Source organism: Delphinapterus leucas, chromosome 8 (genome assembly GCF_059928025.1).
Source record: "Delphinapterus leucas isolate spDelLeu-1000000601 "Yukka" chromosome 8, BTC_Dleu_Yukka2, whole genome shotgun sequence".
NCBI classification, from domain to species: Eukaryota; Metazoa; Chordata; class Mammalia; order Artiodactyla; family Monodontidae; genus Delphinapterus; species Delphinapterus leucas.
This window is the reverse complement of record NC_143136.1, coordinates 22699231-22713504: the sequence shown is the minus strand read 5'-3', so window position 1 is coordinate 22713504 and position 14274 is coordinate 22699231. Positions and strand designations below refer to the sequence as shown.

At 37.8% G+C, this 14274-nt stretch overlaps 1 protein-coding gene across 1 annotated transcript in view; it reads right to left on the bottom strand.

Moving 5' to 3' along the window:
- The window catches only part of BARD1 (BRCA1 associated RING domain 1), a 74281-nt gene that overhangs the window by 47121 nt on the left and 12886 nt on the right, over nucleotides 1-14274 (bottom strand). The window contains exon 3 of the mRNA XM_022567616.2: nucleotides 11245-11393. Coding sequence (XP_022423324.2) covers nucleotides 11245-11393 — 149 coding nt within the window. The remainder of the gene's footprint in view (nucleotides 1-11244; nucleotides 11394-14274) is intronic.

The window sequence follows — 14274 nt, the reverse complement described above, 5'->3', positions numbered from 1 at the left end:
ACGGCTGTAACTAATCTAACGTGTTAAGTCAGAACAGTGATCATCCCTATGGGGAAAGGAGTCAGTGACTGGAAACAGGCAATGAGAGGGGCTTCTAGAGTACTGTTTATTCTTCTGGGTAAGTTCAGTTTGTGAAAATTCATCAAGTTATACATTTACGATGTATGTATTATATTCTATATAAGAAAGTTTTTTTAAAAAAATACGTATTTATAATCAGGAAATAAAAGATTCGTTAGAACTTTAAAAAAGAAAATAATCATTGTCCCTAATGACATTTTGTGAGTGAGCACTCTTGCACAAACACCTGGCTGCTTCAGCTAAGGTCATGAAGAAAGGCCTCTCTGAGGAGCTCACTTTTAAGTTGAGACCTAAATGACAAGAGGGAAGCAGTCACTTACGGATCTAGGAAAGTGTTTCCCAGGCAGAAGGCAGAGTAAGTGCCAAGGTCCTAAGATGGGAACCAGTTTAGCATATTCAATGGATAGCATGCCACTGTGGCTGGAACTTGGAGAAGGAGCAGAAAATGGAGGGAAATGAAGTCAGGCAGGTAAGCAGAAGCATTCTATAAAAAGCTCAGTCTCGGGGTTTTTTGCTGGTACTCCTCATTCCACTCACTTCTGAGGTGGGAGGGATCAGGACTTTATCTGCAGTCTCTCCCTTAATAATCATATATATACATAACATACACGCAGTTATTTATGTATACGCTGGCAACTCCAAATGTGTAAGTGCAGCCCAGACCTCTACCCTGGACTCCAGGCTCCACTATTCAACTGCCTACTTAACGACTCTACCTGCATGTCTACTCCTAGTAAGTATCTCACACCAAGCATGACCAAAACTTGCTCCTCCTACAATTTTCCCATCTCAGTAAATGGCACATCCATCAGTCCGGCTGCCTTAGGACAAAACCCTTAAGAGTCAAACTTGTCTCTGTTCTCTCTCTCACATCCCATATGCAAATTACAAGTTCTACCAGTTCTACCTGAAAAATACATCCAAAATCTGACTACTTTTTGCACCTCCACTCTTACCACCACAGTACCATACTGTCTCACTAGATTACTGCCCCACCCTCCTTTGTCCTCTCCCTGACGATGTCTTTGCCGCCTCCGCTCTAAGTCGATTCTCAACACAGCAGTCAGCGGTCCTTTTATAACTGGTCAGATCCTGTCACTAAAACCCACCAAGACTGTCAAGCTGACTCTTAATAAAAGCCACAATTTTAGTCTAAAAGGCCAGAAATAACCAGACCCTCCATTTCCTTCCTGATCTCACCTCCTGTTCTTTCCTTCCTCACCATTCCAGCCACTGGGCCTCCCTGTTGTTCCTCAAACACAAGAGGTGTGCTTCTGCCTCAAAGCCTTCACATTTGCTGACCCTTTGCTTAGAGACCTCTTCCCCAAATACCTGCATGGCTCACTCTCTCACCAACTACAGGTCATTGCTCAAATGTCACATTTTTTGTGAGATCATCCCTGACACTCTATTTAAATTTACAAATTCTCACCTCCTACTTATTTTACACCTCTTTTTGTGTCTTGTCTGTCTCATCCTATCAGAATATAAGCTCTAGGAAGGCAGAAGTTTGTATCTCTACCCTGCCATTCCCCAGTGTCTACTCAATATCTAACACATAGTAGATGTTCAATTAATACCTCCTGCTAAATAAATGAACTTAATGGGATCATACAATCCAGCTAAAGCAAGCTGGATCTCATTCAGACTCAATTCAGGAAGAATAATGTTTTATGCTTTAGAATGATCACTCTGGCTGCTACTGAGAAGGAACTTTAGAAGAAAAGAATGGACACAGTGACCAATTACATAGCTATCATCCGCTAGAAAGATCACAGTGGCTCTGACAAGCACCGTAGCAGTAGAAATGGTAAAATACAAAACCTAAAAGGCTGCTAATTAACTAAACAAATAGGCAGGGGAGAGATGATAAGACGCTTAAAGCCCAGTAGCAAGAGGGCGTATGATATATTTCAGTAACTAAAAGACAACCAGTACACTTGCCTTGCAGAGAGACCAAGGAATAAAGTGGTTTAAAGATGAAGACTATAAAGCAATAGTCAGACCGTGCAGATTCTTGCTGGCAATGTTAAAGACTTCGATACCTATGCTAAGAGCAATACAAAACCAATAAATTGCTTTATATGAATCAGGTGGCATGACGACACCTGTGTTTTTAAAAGATCCCTCTTGGCTTGAGTGTGGGAGAATAGGTCGGAAGAAGGCAAGAGTGGATGCAAGAATAATCATTAAGAGGCCGAAAGGGGAGTCTAAGTAGAAGATGACAGCCTGGGGAGGTGATAGTAGAAAAAGAAAGAAGTAGAATTATTTGAAAATTATTTAGGAGATAAGATTTACAGAATTTGGTGATGAAATGAATAAAGGGGAAGGTGACAAAAACAATTCATATGTTTCTGGCTTGCATCACTGAAGGCACCTAGAGAAAAAACACTGATGCTGGAAGAGACAGGCCGCCCGGGCTCCTAAACATCCCTACACACTCTTGCAGGATGTACCAAGAAGGCAAGGCCCTGGCTGCTTTTTACCCAGGCCATTTCTCAGGGCTGTGTTTGCAGCAAGCCACCGTGAGGGATGCAGTAGTGTCTCCCCAGGGGAAAAAAAGCATGCCTATTTCTGCTTATTATAAAAACAGTCAGTTCCCCAAAGCTCAGAGCTCCTTTCCTATATCGCAACCCTCTGTACGTGCAGGAAGCCATGACAGGCCCTTTGCCAAGTATCATTAAAGATGCAGCACTACACTGAGGAACTTCAGGGGCAATGTGATAAAGTATTTGCAAATTTTACACGAACATGCTCTTTCACAAAGCAACTTTACCTCCAGTAACCTATCTTACAAAATATACAAAATAGTCATACATGTGCCTGAAAACATAGATGTGTTCATTGCAGCCATATTTGTAATAGCCCAAATTAGGAAAAAAGTCCGTGTTTCACTCACCAGAAATCAGTTAACTATTGTTCATCAATTGGAAGTCAGTTAACTATGCAGCATTTATATTACAAAATCTTATGTAGCTGTGATACATGTCAATTAACATGCAAACATCCTCAAGACACTTTAAGTGTAGCACAACCCTATTTACCTTTTAAAAATTCTATTGTGTTTATGTCCAAATATTTTCATAAATTCATAAAAGAAAGACTAGGAAGGTTAAACAACGAAAACAGTACCTCTGAAAACGATGTTGTGTTTTTTGGTTGGGGATAAAGGGTGAAGGGGGGACTTGCACACTTTACACACTTTTATATTGCTTAATCAGTTACTAAGAGAATGTTCTCTTATATTTCTTAGGTAAATTAAACAAATAGAAAATAAAACTTGCATGAAGTTATATACCTAATTGGTGACAGAGCTGGCATCTGAATTCATGTTTCCACTAAGTAAACATTCAAAAGTTTCACTAAGTACACACTATATGTGATATTGTGATTTACAAGAAATATATATTTGGTCTTTGTCCACTGTCCCAGGCACATAGTTCCTAAAACCCTTGTAATTTCCCGTATGAACCACAGGGGCATCTTTTGTTATATTTAGTTGTGCTCCCAGATCCCAAAATAGCTCCAATGAAAAAGGTGAAATGGGTGTCTTTTATTATTCATAACAAGCCCCATTTCAACCCCACCTGAGTTTATGTTAATGAGGTGACTTTTGGAGAGCCCCTAATGATGGGGGCTTGTTGCCAAGGGAACCAACCTGGATTATAGGGCTAGAACTTTCAGTCCCACCCCCTGACCTCCAGGAAGAGAGGAGGGATTGAGGTTGAGCTAATCACCAATGGCCAATGATTTAATCAATCATACCTATGTAAAGAAGTCTCCATTAAAAAAACCCCAAAACAGGGTTAGAGAGCTTCCAGGTTGATGAACGTGTGAAGCTGCTAGGAGAGCGGCACACCCAGAGGGGGCATGGAAGCCCCTTTCCCCTTCAACATACCTAGCCCTATGCATCTCTTCTGTCTGGCTGTTCTGAGGTATATCCTTTTATAATAAACCAGTAATCTGGTAAGTAAAATGTTTTCCTGAATTCTGTGAGTCACTCTAGCAAATTATTCAAACCTGAGGAGTTGACGGGAGCTTCCAATCTATAGCCAGTTGGTCAGAAGCACAATCTGGACTTCAGACTGGCACCGGGGGGGGGGGGGAGTGGAGGCTGGGTCGGGGGGGCAGTCTTGTGGGACTCTTAACCTGTAAGATCTGACACTATCCCCAAGTGGACAGTGTCAGAGCTGAGTAAACTGTAGACACCCAGCTGATGTCACAGAATGGCATGATGTGTGGAAAACCCACACATATGGTGTCATAAGTGGAACAGTACTGTATGTAACACAGTAGTGTGAGTAGAGGAGACACAATGGAGAAGTGAGCCTTTTTCTACACACATATAGTATAGTCTTTGTATGTATTGTATTTTTTCAGACCTACTGATCTTGCCTGTTAACAGATGCTCCAGAAAGAGTCAGTGATGAACTGTACAGTTTTCCCTTTCTGATTCTGGCAGTGATCCCTCTTCAGGTTCTCTTGCTTTGTTTTTGCCTTTAAGCCCATTCACTTTTCTTTAAAAAATATTCCCTTGAAATTCTCTTCTCTCGCCCCACACAGGCAGGCAAAACCCAGGTCAGCCCAGAACAGAGGTGTGCACATAAATCGTGCTCAGAAAACATTGATGAATTGATGAATAAATTATCTGATATCCTCTCTTAAATCTTGACAGGTATTGATACAAGGGAGGTTAGAATTCAATTTAAGGGCTAGAAGAAATCTGGAGGATCACCTGTCCAATTCTCTCATTTTAAATATGAGGCATTAAAGTTAAAAAGGAGAGGAAGGGAGTCTCCTAACTCCCAATTCAGTGCTCTTCTCTCTACACAAACTGGATTATCAAGAGGACATTTCAGGTGTAAAAAAGAACACCAGAAAGGCAGGGAAACTAGAAAAAACACCATCACCATGACCACCACCACCTGACAGGATTGACAGTGACTAACAAATAATTTCATATTGCCTGATACTCATTCTCCAAATTAACACAGACTGAATCTCCTATGACCAACTAGGACAATTGAAATACGTTTTATTTGTCTTATTTTTTTAAAAAGAAGGAAAAAGGACATTATTTGAATCATGTTTTTCTCCTGAGAGGTCACTCCTCATTCAAGCTGAAGAGAACTCTGTATAACAGTTTTCTTACATTATGGAATCAAGAGAAAAATTTTAATGAACCAAGTTCTAACACTAAGTTACTTTAAGAAGAAAACCAACAGCCACCGGTACATCTTTCGCCTAAGGACTGGTAACAGCCACCGTGTAGGGAATAAGCATGTCTGACATTACTACAGTGTTATAAAAAATTGTCAAGTGTGCTCTTCCTACAAAGCTTTCATAGTTAACAAGAGACAACGTAATTTTAATTTCATTTTTCTTATTGTTTCTGGGAATACATTTCAACATTTCTCATGTCTTAAAATATTAGCAAAAGAAAAGGAAGTTATGAAATATCATTTTTTGAATTCCTTTTAGATATTCTTTATTCACACAGAACACTTTATCAGTTTAAAATTATTAATACACAAGAGGATTAATAAACTAAAAGCTCAGATCTTCTCTAAAGTTCAAAATCTCTTTTGCCTATTCTTTCACCTCATGTTTCTTAAGTACAAAAGTCCTATCCTTATAAATAGATCTACCAAGTAAAAGACAGCACTTTAAACAGATGAGAAAAAATGAAACAGTGGATTTTGAAAAACAATTAGCATTTATCTCTGTAGAAATTTCAGAGATATGATCCCTGCCAAGCAAAAGAATTCAGTCAAACTCCACTCCACTCCAAAGAAGCTATCCCTTCCTCCTGGAAATGGAAAAGGAAAGCACTGCACTGAAAAGTCAGTAAATGATAAACCCAGCTGGAAGGAGGAGTGGGTATCCGAATAAGAGCAGACCCTCTGACACCCTTTTACATCCGAACTGAACATCACCTGCTCAGAAAAGTGCTGTTAGGACAGGATCTTGGAAATAAAAACAATCAGAATGAGGATCCATTCACACAGACTTTATGTCTAAATTCAACAAGGTCTTTTCTCTGCAGTGACAAGTAGATTTCAAAACCAAGTCCTTTCCGACATAATCTCGAGACTAGAGAAAAGGTCAAAATGAAATGTTATCAAGATTACTTTTTAAGAAAGACTCAGGATTACAAAGACTTAAAGGTTAATCCTCTGGTAGCCTGTAAAAACTCGTACTTGAGTTTTATAAATTTATTATTAAACATAGCTGATGACATTTTCAATTAAAAACAATGTCAAATTCTGAAGTCCTCAACACTTATAAAACTTCCAAAATGTAGAATTAGGCATTTTAAAGGAAAATTGAGGCTTGTAGGTAGTAACAACACACTGAATCAACTAAAAAATCTAAATCTAAAAAGACAACAAAACTTCAAACTCAGGAGCACATATTTCCTAACTTATAAAGGAGTAAATGCAGAGAGCATATATTTATGTAGTTTACATTGTACACAATAATCTCACTAGTCATCCAGTAATAAATTTACTTAAGAAGATTTTGATTATGCATCTTGTCCTAACTAAGCAAGAACCAGTACAGCAAGCATGATTTTAAGTTCTGGATTTTACACAGTATAACTAAGTTAGGACTGTAAAAAGCAAAATCACCACCACTGCTGGAACATAAATCATACTACTAACAGCTACAACAGTTTTTACGGGTGAATGCTTCTAAGCGTGATAAATTATCATACTCATTTCATGAAGAAAAATATTGGTCCTTCCTCTACATAGTAAATTTCCTAATGATGACATTTTTAAAAGAATTCTATTCTCTGAATTTAAATATTTCTGAGTACGCCACAGAATATCGAGGAACAGACACACACATGTTGCTAAGGAGCTGCTTAGCCAAGTGTTTCTCTTAAAATTTAGTAATAAACTAAAGAAAAGGGAGGCGATTAGAAAATGTGATTTAGCTATCATTAATCTACATCAAAGGATTATAATGATGTACACTGTGTGCCTTTCAAATTATTCTCTATTATAGGTTTCACAGCAGAAGTTGAGAAAACTCTTTGACAAACTAGCCCCTTATTAAAAATCAAAGGAAAGTACTTTGCTACCATCTGTGCAACATTAACACCTTCACTAAAGAATGATTATTTTGTAAGTTAAGAAGTATTCAGTTCTATTTAAAACAAAACAACAGCGACACAGCTATTCAAATGCTCATCTTCATCTATTATAAAAAAGTCATAGCATATATGAAACACTATGTAATTTGCTACAGAAAGACCAGGATCTCTCCCAAACCAGAAAACAGAAGGGAAAGTTGGGATCCTATGAAAGCATAATCAAAGCATTTTTTTAATGTCACCAACACCAACATATGCTTCACAAAACCTAACCAGCACCTGCAAGGTCTGATTTAATATGATAGGGGGCAAGAGAAAATAAAAACTTTTAAATTTAACGCCACTGGTAGAAAGCAGACTACATTTTAAAGAATAAGGTAAAATTATCCATAAATGGTTGTCAGAAAAATTTATGACAGACAACCTCTTCTCTTTAAAGTACACTGAACCAAGAAAAATTTCTTCAAGTATTTAGAAGTTCATTTGAGAAAGTATTACTGTAAATCAAGCTTCTTTATCTCCAGTATACTATATACTATGTCCACCATTTAACAAGTTCTTCCTAATTACCCATCTTAATTATAGTAATTATATATTTTATAGTAAATGAAAGTAACAAGGTTCATTTGGAAGATGAATTGTGAACTACAGGTTTAAAAAAATAAATATAGAAAATGTGGGAGATGTCCAACCATTCCGCTTAATTCATCATCTTCAGCACCTGACTATTTAACAGAACCATATGATTCTGGAGCTAGAACTGAGGAATCACTTAATCTAATACCTTTAGTTTATAATGATATCATTTTCCAGTTTCCTCATTATAAAGAGGATCAACCATTATTCGTCCCCAACTATTAGCTCCATCTACGCATTCACCTAGTTTGCCTTATACTTTAGTTTTAGAAGTACTTGCTAGATAATAAACTAACATAAAGGTATATATACATGAAATATATTGAATAGATAAACTATAAGGAACCAAGGGATATACCGAAAGAAAACACCTCAAGTGCCCTTCAAGGCTAAATTTGTTTTGGGGGACCTTAGGAGGAAAAGTTGATAACAATGCAACTTACAATAAGTAGAAAACACTTTGTACCATGGAAATTACACATCCAGACAGAAAAGTATATGTTTACACTCTAGACTTATTTCATCTTCTCTAAATGTAGCAAAGGAGGATGTCACCATTATAAAATGGATTACTGAAATCAAAACCTAAGAGTTTGTTTTAAAAATTGTTTTAATTAAGTCTAGTCTCTAGGATATGAATTAGTCTTAACACTGCCAATTTTTCTCCAACACAATTCAACAAGTAAAACAAATGCCCACACTTCTAACAAAAGCACCGTGTTAAATGATAAAACAATAAGCAAGAAACTGACAGCATGACCACCCTGCTTGACCTAGGCCCTCAATTTCCTCACCTACAGAATAAAGATCCTAAAATTCTGATTATAGGTTAGGCAATCAGTGAAATTTCAATTCATCTTAAAATAAGTAAACTATTAAAGCCAGCACAGCTAAAGTCTGGTAATGACTAAATGTAATATTATTCATTATAATAAGGAAAATGAACACAAAATGGCCTTTGGAAAGTGAATCACCATAATTCTCTCCCCAAACTCCACCTCTCCTCTGAGATGAGAAAGACAGCATTCCAAAAGGCCTCAGGTCCCACACAAAAACTTGTTCTCAACTCAGCAATTTTCCTAAATATCTTTTTTAATGATGAAATCTTAACGCATTTCATATTCCATGGTCCACAAAATATGAAAACCATACTGATAATTCAAACATCACTAACTACAGTAAAATTTCTTGAGGAGTCATCTAATTCTTTGCACCACATGGTACGCAGTACCCCGGCAGGCGATAACTGACTACAATCAACCCACTGAAGGTTATTCTGCTCCCCCATTATCACCATTAAAAATATCACATTACTTGTTTATGGGTTAAACTATGTCCCTCCCAAAATTCATATATTGAAGTCCTAATCCCATTACCTCAGAACATAACCTTATTTGGAAACAGGGTCATTGCAGATATAATTGGTAAAGATGAAGAAAGTGGGGTTCTATGCAATATGAATGGTGTCCCTACAAAAAAGGGAAATTTGACACAAACATGCATCTATGCATACCATGTGAACATGAAGACCGCCTTCTACAAGCCAAGGAGAGGCCTGGAACACACACCTCCCTGACAGACCTCAAAGTAACCAAACTCACCTAGCCCTTGATTTAGAACTTTCGCCTTCAGAACTGTGAGACAATAAATGTCTGTTGATAAGCTACCCAGTCTGTGGTACTTGCTTACAGCAGCCCTAGCAAGCTAATATATTACTCTACAGCAACTGAAGAAGAATCAAACATCATGACAGCCACAGACAAAATATAGATAGCACCCAAATTTCAATGCATGGCCAACATTCCTAACAGACCACACATCTTAAAGAATCTGAGGAAAGCCACTTTCACATAGGCATGAACCTTTTTCATATTGTACACTTAACTCAAGAGACTCGCTAATTCCCCCCCCGCCGCCCCAAGCCCCAACACTGCTAAAAATGCATGGACTCTTTTTTTTTTTTTTTTTTTTTTTTGTGGTACGTGGTCCTCTCACTGTTGTGGCCTCTCCTGTTGCAGAGCACAGGCTCCGGACGCGCAGGCTCAGCGGCCATAGGTCACAGGCCTAGCCGCTCCGCAGCATGTGGGATCTTCCCAGACCGGGGCACGAACCCGTGTCCCCTGCATCAGCAGGCGGACTCTCAACCACTGTGCCAACAGGGAAGCCCTAAAAATGCATGGACTCTTAATTAACAACTCCTGTTTTAATCAATGGTAAGGGGGTGGGGGGAGGGGTAATAGATCATACACTAATCTGTTTTAAACAGAAAATAAAACACTGTCAGCACTGGCTTTGATAAAGAAGGAAAACATTACAGATGAACTAATAAAACTTTTCCTCACTGTGCTCTTAAAGAGGTTTACTACATATTATTTTTTTAAAGTACTTTTTAAAACATGTGCATATATAATTACATCTGAAAATCAGTAAAACTTTATCACCATAGCACATTTTGTCATGAAAGGATGGAGTCTAATACAAAAATCAGAAAACTAGACGAAGAAAACTTTTCTTAGGTAAACGGCGATTTAAATTCTTCTCAGAAATATGGACCTGGTCAATACGACTCAAAGTAGTTGCCTTATTTCTTTATTTTGCCCAATCAACTTCACCTTTAGTAGCTGACAATAACACATCATGTTGGAAAACTAAGATCAAAAGTTTTCAAAACAGAAATTCAACCATTTTATATGAGCTTTATCAATCATTCATGGCATCCTGCCAGTCAAGAAAAGGTTCTCCCATAAACACAAGCTAAAATGATGGTATCTGGCCAATAAAAAGACAATTTCAATCTGATTATGAAGATTCAAAAACACTTTACTTGCTTTCCACAGCTAATTAGTTCTCAGCGGAAAGCACAATGGGAAAATATATAGTTAATACACAGAGTGTAAGAACAATTTGAAAAACATTAACCTCCATTTAAAGAGAAAAGAAAATGGATATTAGATTTTTGCTCTTTCAAAACTGTGCAAAATTAATCTAACTAATTTGTAGAAAAGTGATACCCAAAAGGTTGTATTCTATCTTGTGAAATAATAGTTAACTGAGTTTAAGGACAAAATCACTATTCCATATATATTATACAGAAATTATTATAACTGTAAAAAGCAGGTAGTATAGGTGGTGAAAAAGTCTCTGGACTGACAATCAGAAGAAACAGGCTCTATTTCTCCTGCTCCTGGTACTAACTGCATGTGTGACTTCAGGCAAGATCATTTAACCTCTCTGGACCCTGGTTTCTCATCTATAAAATAAGGGAGTCAGACCTAATTACCTCTAAGGTATCTGTCACCTCTCAAAATGATTCCTAACACTATAAATCTTAACATCTGAAATATGTCATTCATATTTTACATACTTTATGAAATCAATATGAATTTATCAGTTATTTAACTAAGAGAGACAGTGAAATTTCTCACCTGAAAAATCAGTGTCATGTAGCAAATTTCGAAGCTTACTACAAAGCTGGATCATGCTGTCCAATTGTCTATTTATCTTCACATCTTGTATCCAGGCTGGGGTGTAACACACTGGACATGCGGTTCCAATGCAGTCACTTACACAATTACTTAAAAAGGATCAAAAAATATATAGATATCAATATATTCAGCAGGATCTGAATTGAAAAAAATGAAGTTTGAACTAAAGTAAATGAAGCAGAGGCTGTTCTAATAAACAATGGTCAATTATAAAATATTAGTTAAAACAGTGTTTTTGAAAGAGTATGACACTGACACACAAACACACACACACCATATCTAAATCTAAAGTTGCTTATGTAATTTGCTACGTAGAGACTACACTTGGCCAGAAAATAGTCTGCATAATTTTTCCCTGCAAATAAATCTATAGTTTCTAAAGAGGGAGAGTACAGAGGGAGATATAAAAAAATATTTAGTACCTAATGCATGTAAGCCATGCATCTCAACCTTTCCTACCCTAAAGCTAACACTGTGCTTCATGGAGATACCTAAAATTACTGCAAAGAAATGGGGAAAGGTGTTTTTTCTTTTATTTTTGTACAAGTGTCTAAAGGCTTTAGTTTTTGAGAAAAGATGTCTGGTTCTTTCAGGTACTTTTACAACCTGTAAACTCAATTAAATTACCTCGGGTTATATGTCCAAGAGTTACAGTCTCATAGTTATAAAGGTTTTTCCTAACTTTGGGGGTTACAAACCCTTTGTGACTCTGACGAAGATGTGCACAAGCGTTTGTTCACAATTCCCCCTGAAGCCTATCTGTGAATCCTGAAATAAGAAAGCTCTAAATCCACACCTCCCTTAGCTTCACCAGATGGGCTCTAGCAGGACTGGGTAATATAATAGTCGTAAAAGCCACATCTCCTCCAAACACTACATCCCTTTTCATGTAACCCTCTCGTTTGTAGGGCCAGAGGATTCTTACAATGGAGCCCCCTTCAAAATATGTAACCTGTCTTCTACTCAGCAAAATAAAGAAATCTGCAAAAATGTAAAAGCAGTGCCACTTTTCTATTTTTTCTTTAGTTTGCAAAATAGTTATTTCTCCTTAAAAAGTGTTATTTATGTTATTATGTAATGGGTTTTTTATTGTTATTTTTAAATGAATTAGTATTTTTTAAATGTCTCAGTTTTATATGGGAAATACACACACAAGTAAACAAAATCTCTTTGCGGTCATCAATTTTCAAGAGTGTAAAGTGGTCTGAGACCAAAAAGTTTGGGTCCCCCTGCTACATGACTTAAAGACTTCTTTTTTTTTTTAAGACTTACGTCTTAAAGAGAGTTCATGGACTACTTTTATTAGGGATTGGCATGAAAGTATTCTGAAGCTAGCAGAACGTGTCAATAAGATAAAAATCTGTGTTCCCTCCAACCTCCCCTTGACTCCAATGCTTCAGTTGCACTGCGACATATCAAAACCATCTTTTAAAACTGCATGGCAGGAGTTCCCTGGTGGCCTAGTGGTTAGGGTTATGGGCTTTCACTGCCATGGCCTGGGTTCAATCCCTGGTTGGGGAACTGAGATCCCGCAAGACGCACAGCGCAGCCCAAAAAGAAAGAAAAAGAATAAAAACAAAACTTCATGGCATTTACAGCACTGCTCAGCAGCTTTACGTATCTCCAAATCTGCAAAGAATGCAAACAGCTACCCTAATTCTTGGCATCATATAATAAAAATGAACCAAACTACACTGAATCAATTCTTTCCTCTGTTCATATACAGATGACCATTTTCTCTTTTAAGATGTTCTCATGCCTCCCTTAATCTTTCATTGGCCATTTTAAGTCACAGACCCCTTTAGAATCCAATTAAATGTATGGAACACACACACATACACAAGCTTTACATACAATTTCATTACATACAATTTCAAGTTTGTTATGCTCCAGATTCATCACTAATCTATTATATACAGTGAGTACAACCCCTGAAACAAATCTGCTTGCTTCAGAGTGGAGACAGGGAGCGGCCAAAATTTTATACAGGAATAATGGGAGGGCTCTTGGAGGAGGTAATATCTGAGCTGAAATGGAACTGATGAAAAGCTAGCCTCACAAAAATCTGGCAGAAGTACATTCTAGATGGAAGAAATAGTAAATGCAAAAGTCCTGGGGCAGGAGTGAGTCTGATGTGTTTAATACACTAAAAGGAGAAGGTGGCTGAACAGTGTGAGCCAGAGGGATGTGCGGTCCGAGAGGCAGGCAAGGACTGGGCCCTGCACAGGGTCTCGTGGGCCTCAGTGCAGAGTTTGGATTTCATTCTAATTGTAATAGGAAGTCACTGAAGGACTTTAAGAGCCGTAATGATACGAACGTGATTTACATTTTCAAAATATCTCCTGTGAGATCACCCACAAGAACGTAGAAAATGGGGAAGCGAACCAGCTATGAACTAGTCTGAGGAGAAATAATTTGATGGTGGCTTGGACCAAAGTATAAACAGTAGTAAATATAGAGAAAAGTGGGAAAGTTCAAGATTTAGGGCACATTTTGAGGTGAAACTGACAGAAATTAATGACGTGGGATAAGGAAGAAAAATAGCAACCAGGTATGACTACTGGTTTTCGCTTTGAGCAACTTTGATACCATTTATTCCAGTGGCACCAGTTACTGCTATGAAGATTACCGAGGCAGGAACAGGGTAAAGGGGAGGACGATCAACAGATCTGCTCTGAACATATCAAGTCTGAAATCCCATTTCGTCATCCAGATGGAGACGTCAGGTAGGCAATAGATACTATGTCCTACCCCATCCTCCTGCTGGATATGCCCTATGTAACAGACCTGTTTCTAGAAACAAAATTGGGACCCCAAGCATAGGTGCCCTCCACACACCCCCAGCCCACTGAAGTCATACAGTAAATTACTTTCACATGTGCTTAAACTTCATATTGCAGTCTGCGCATGCCGGATAATCACAGTCACAACTTGAAATAATTAAAAGATTGATTCAAAGGAGGATATATT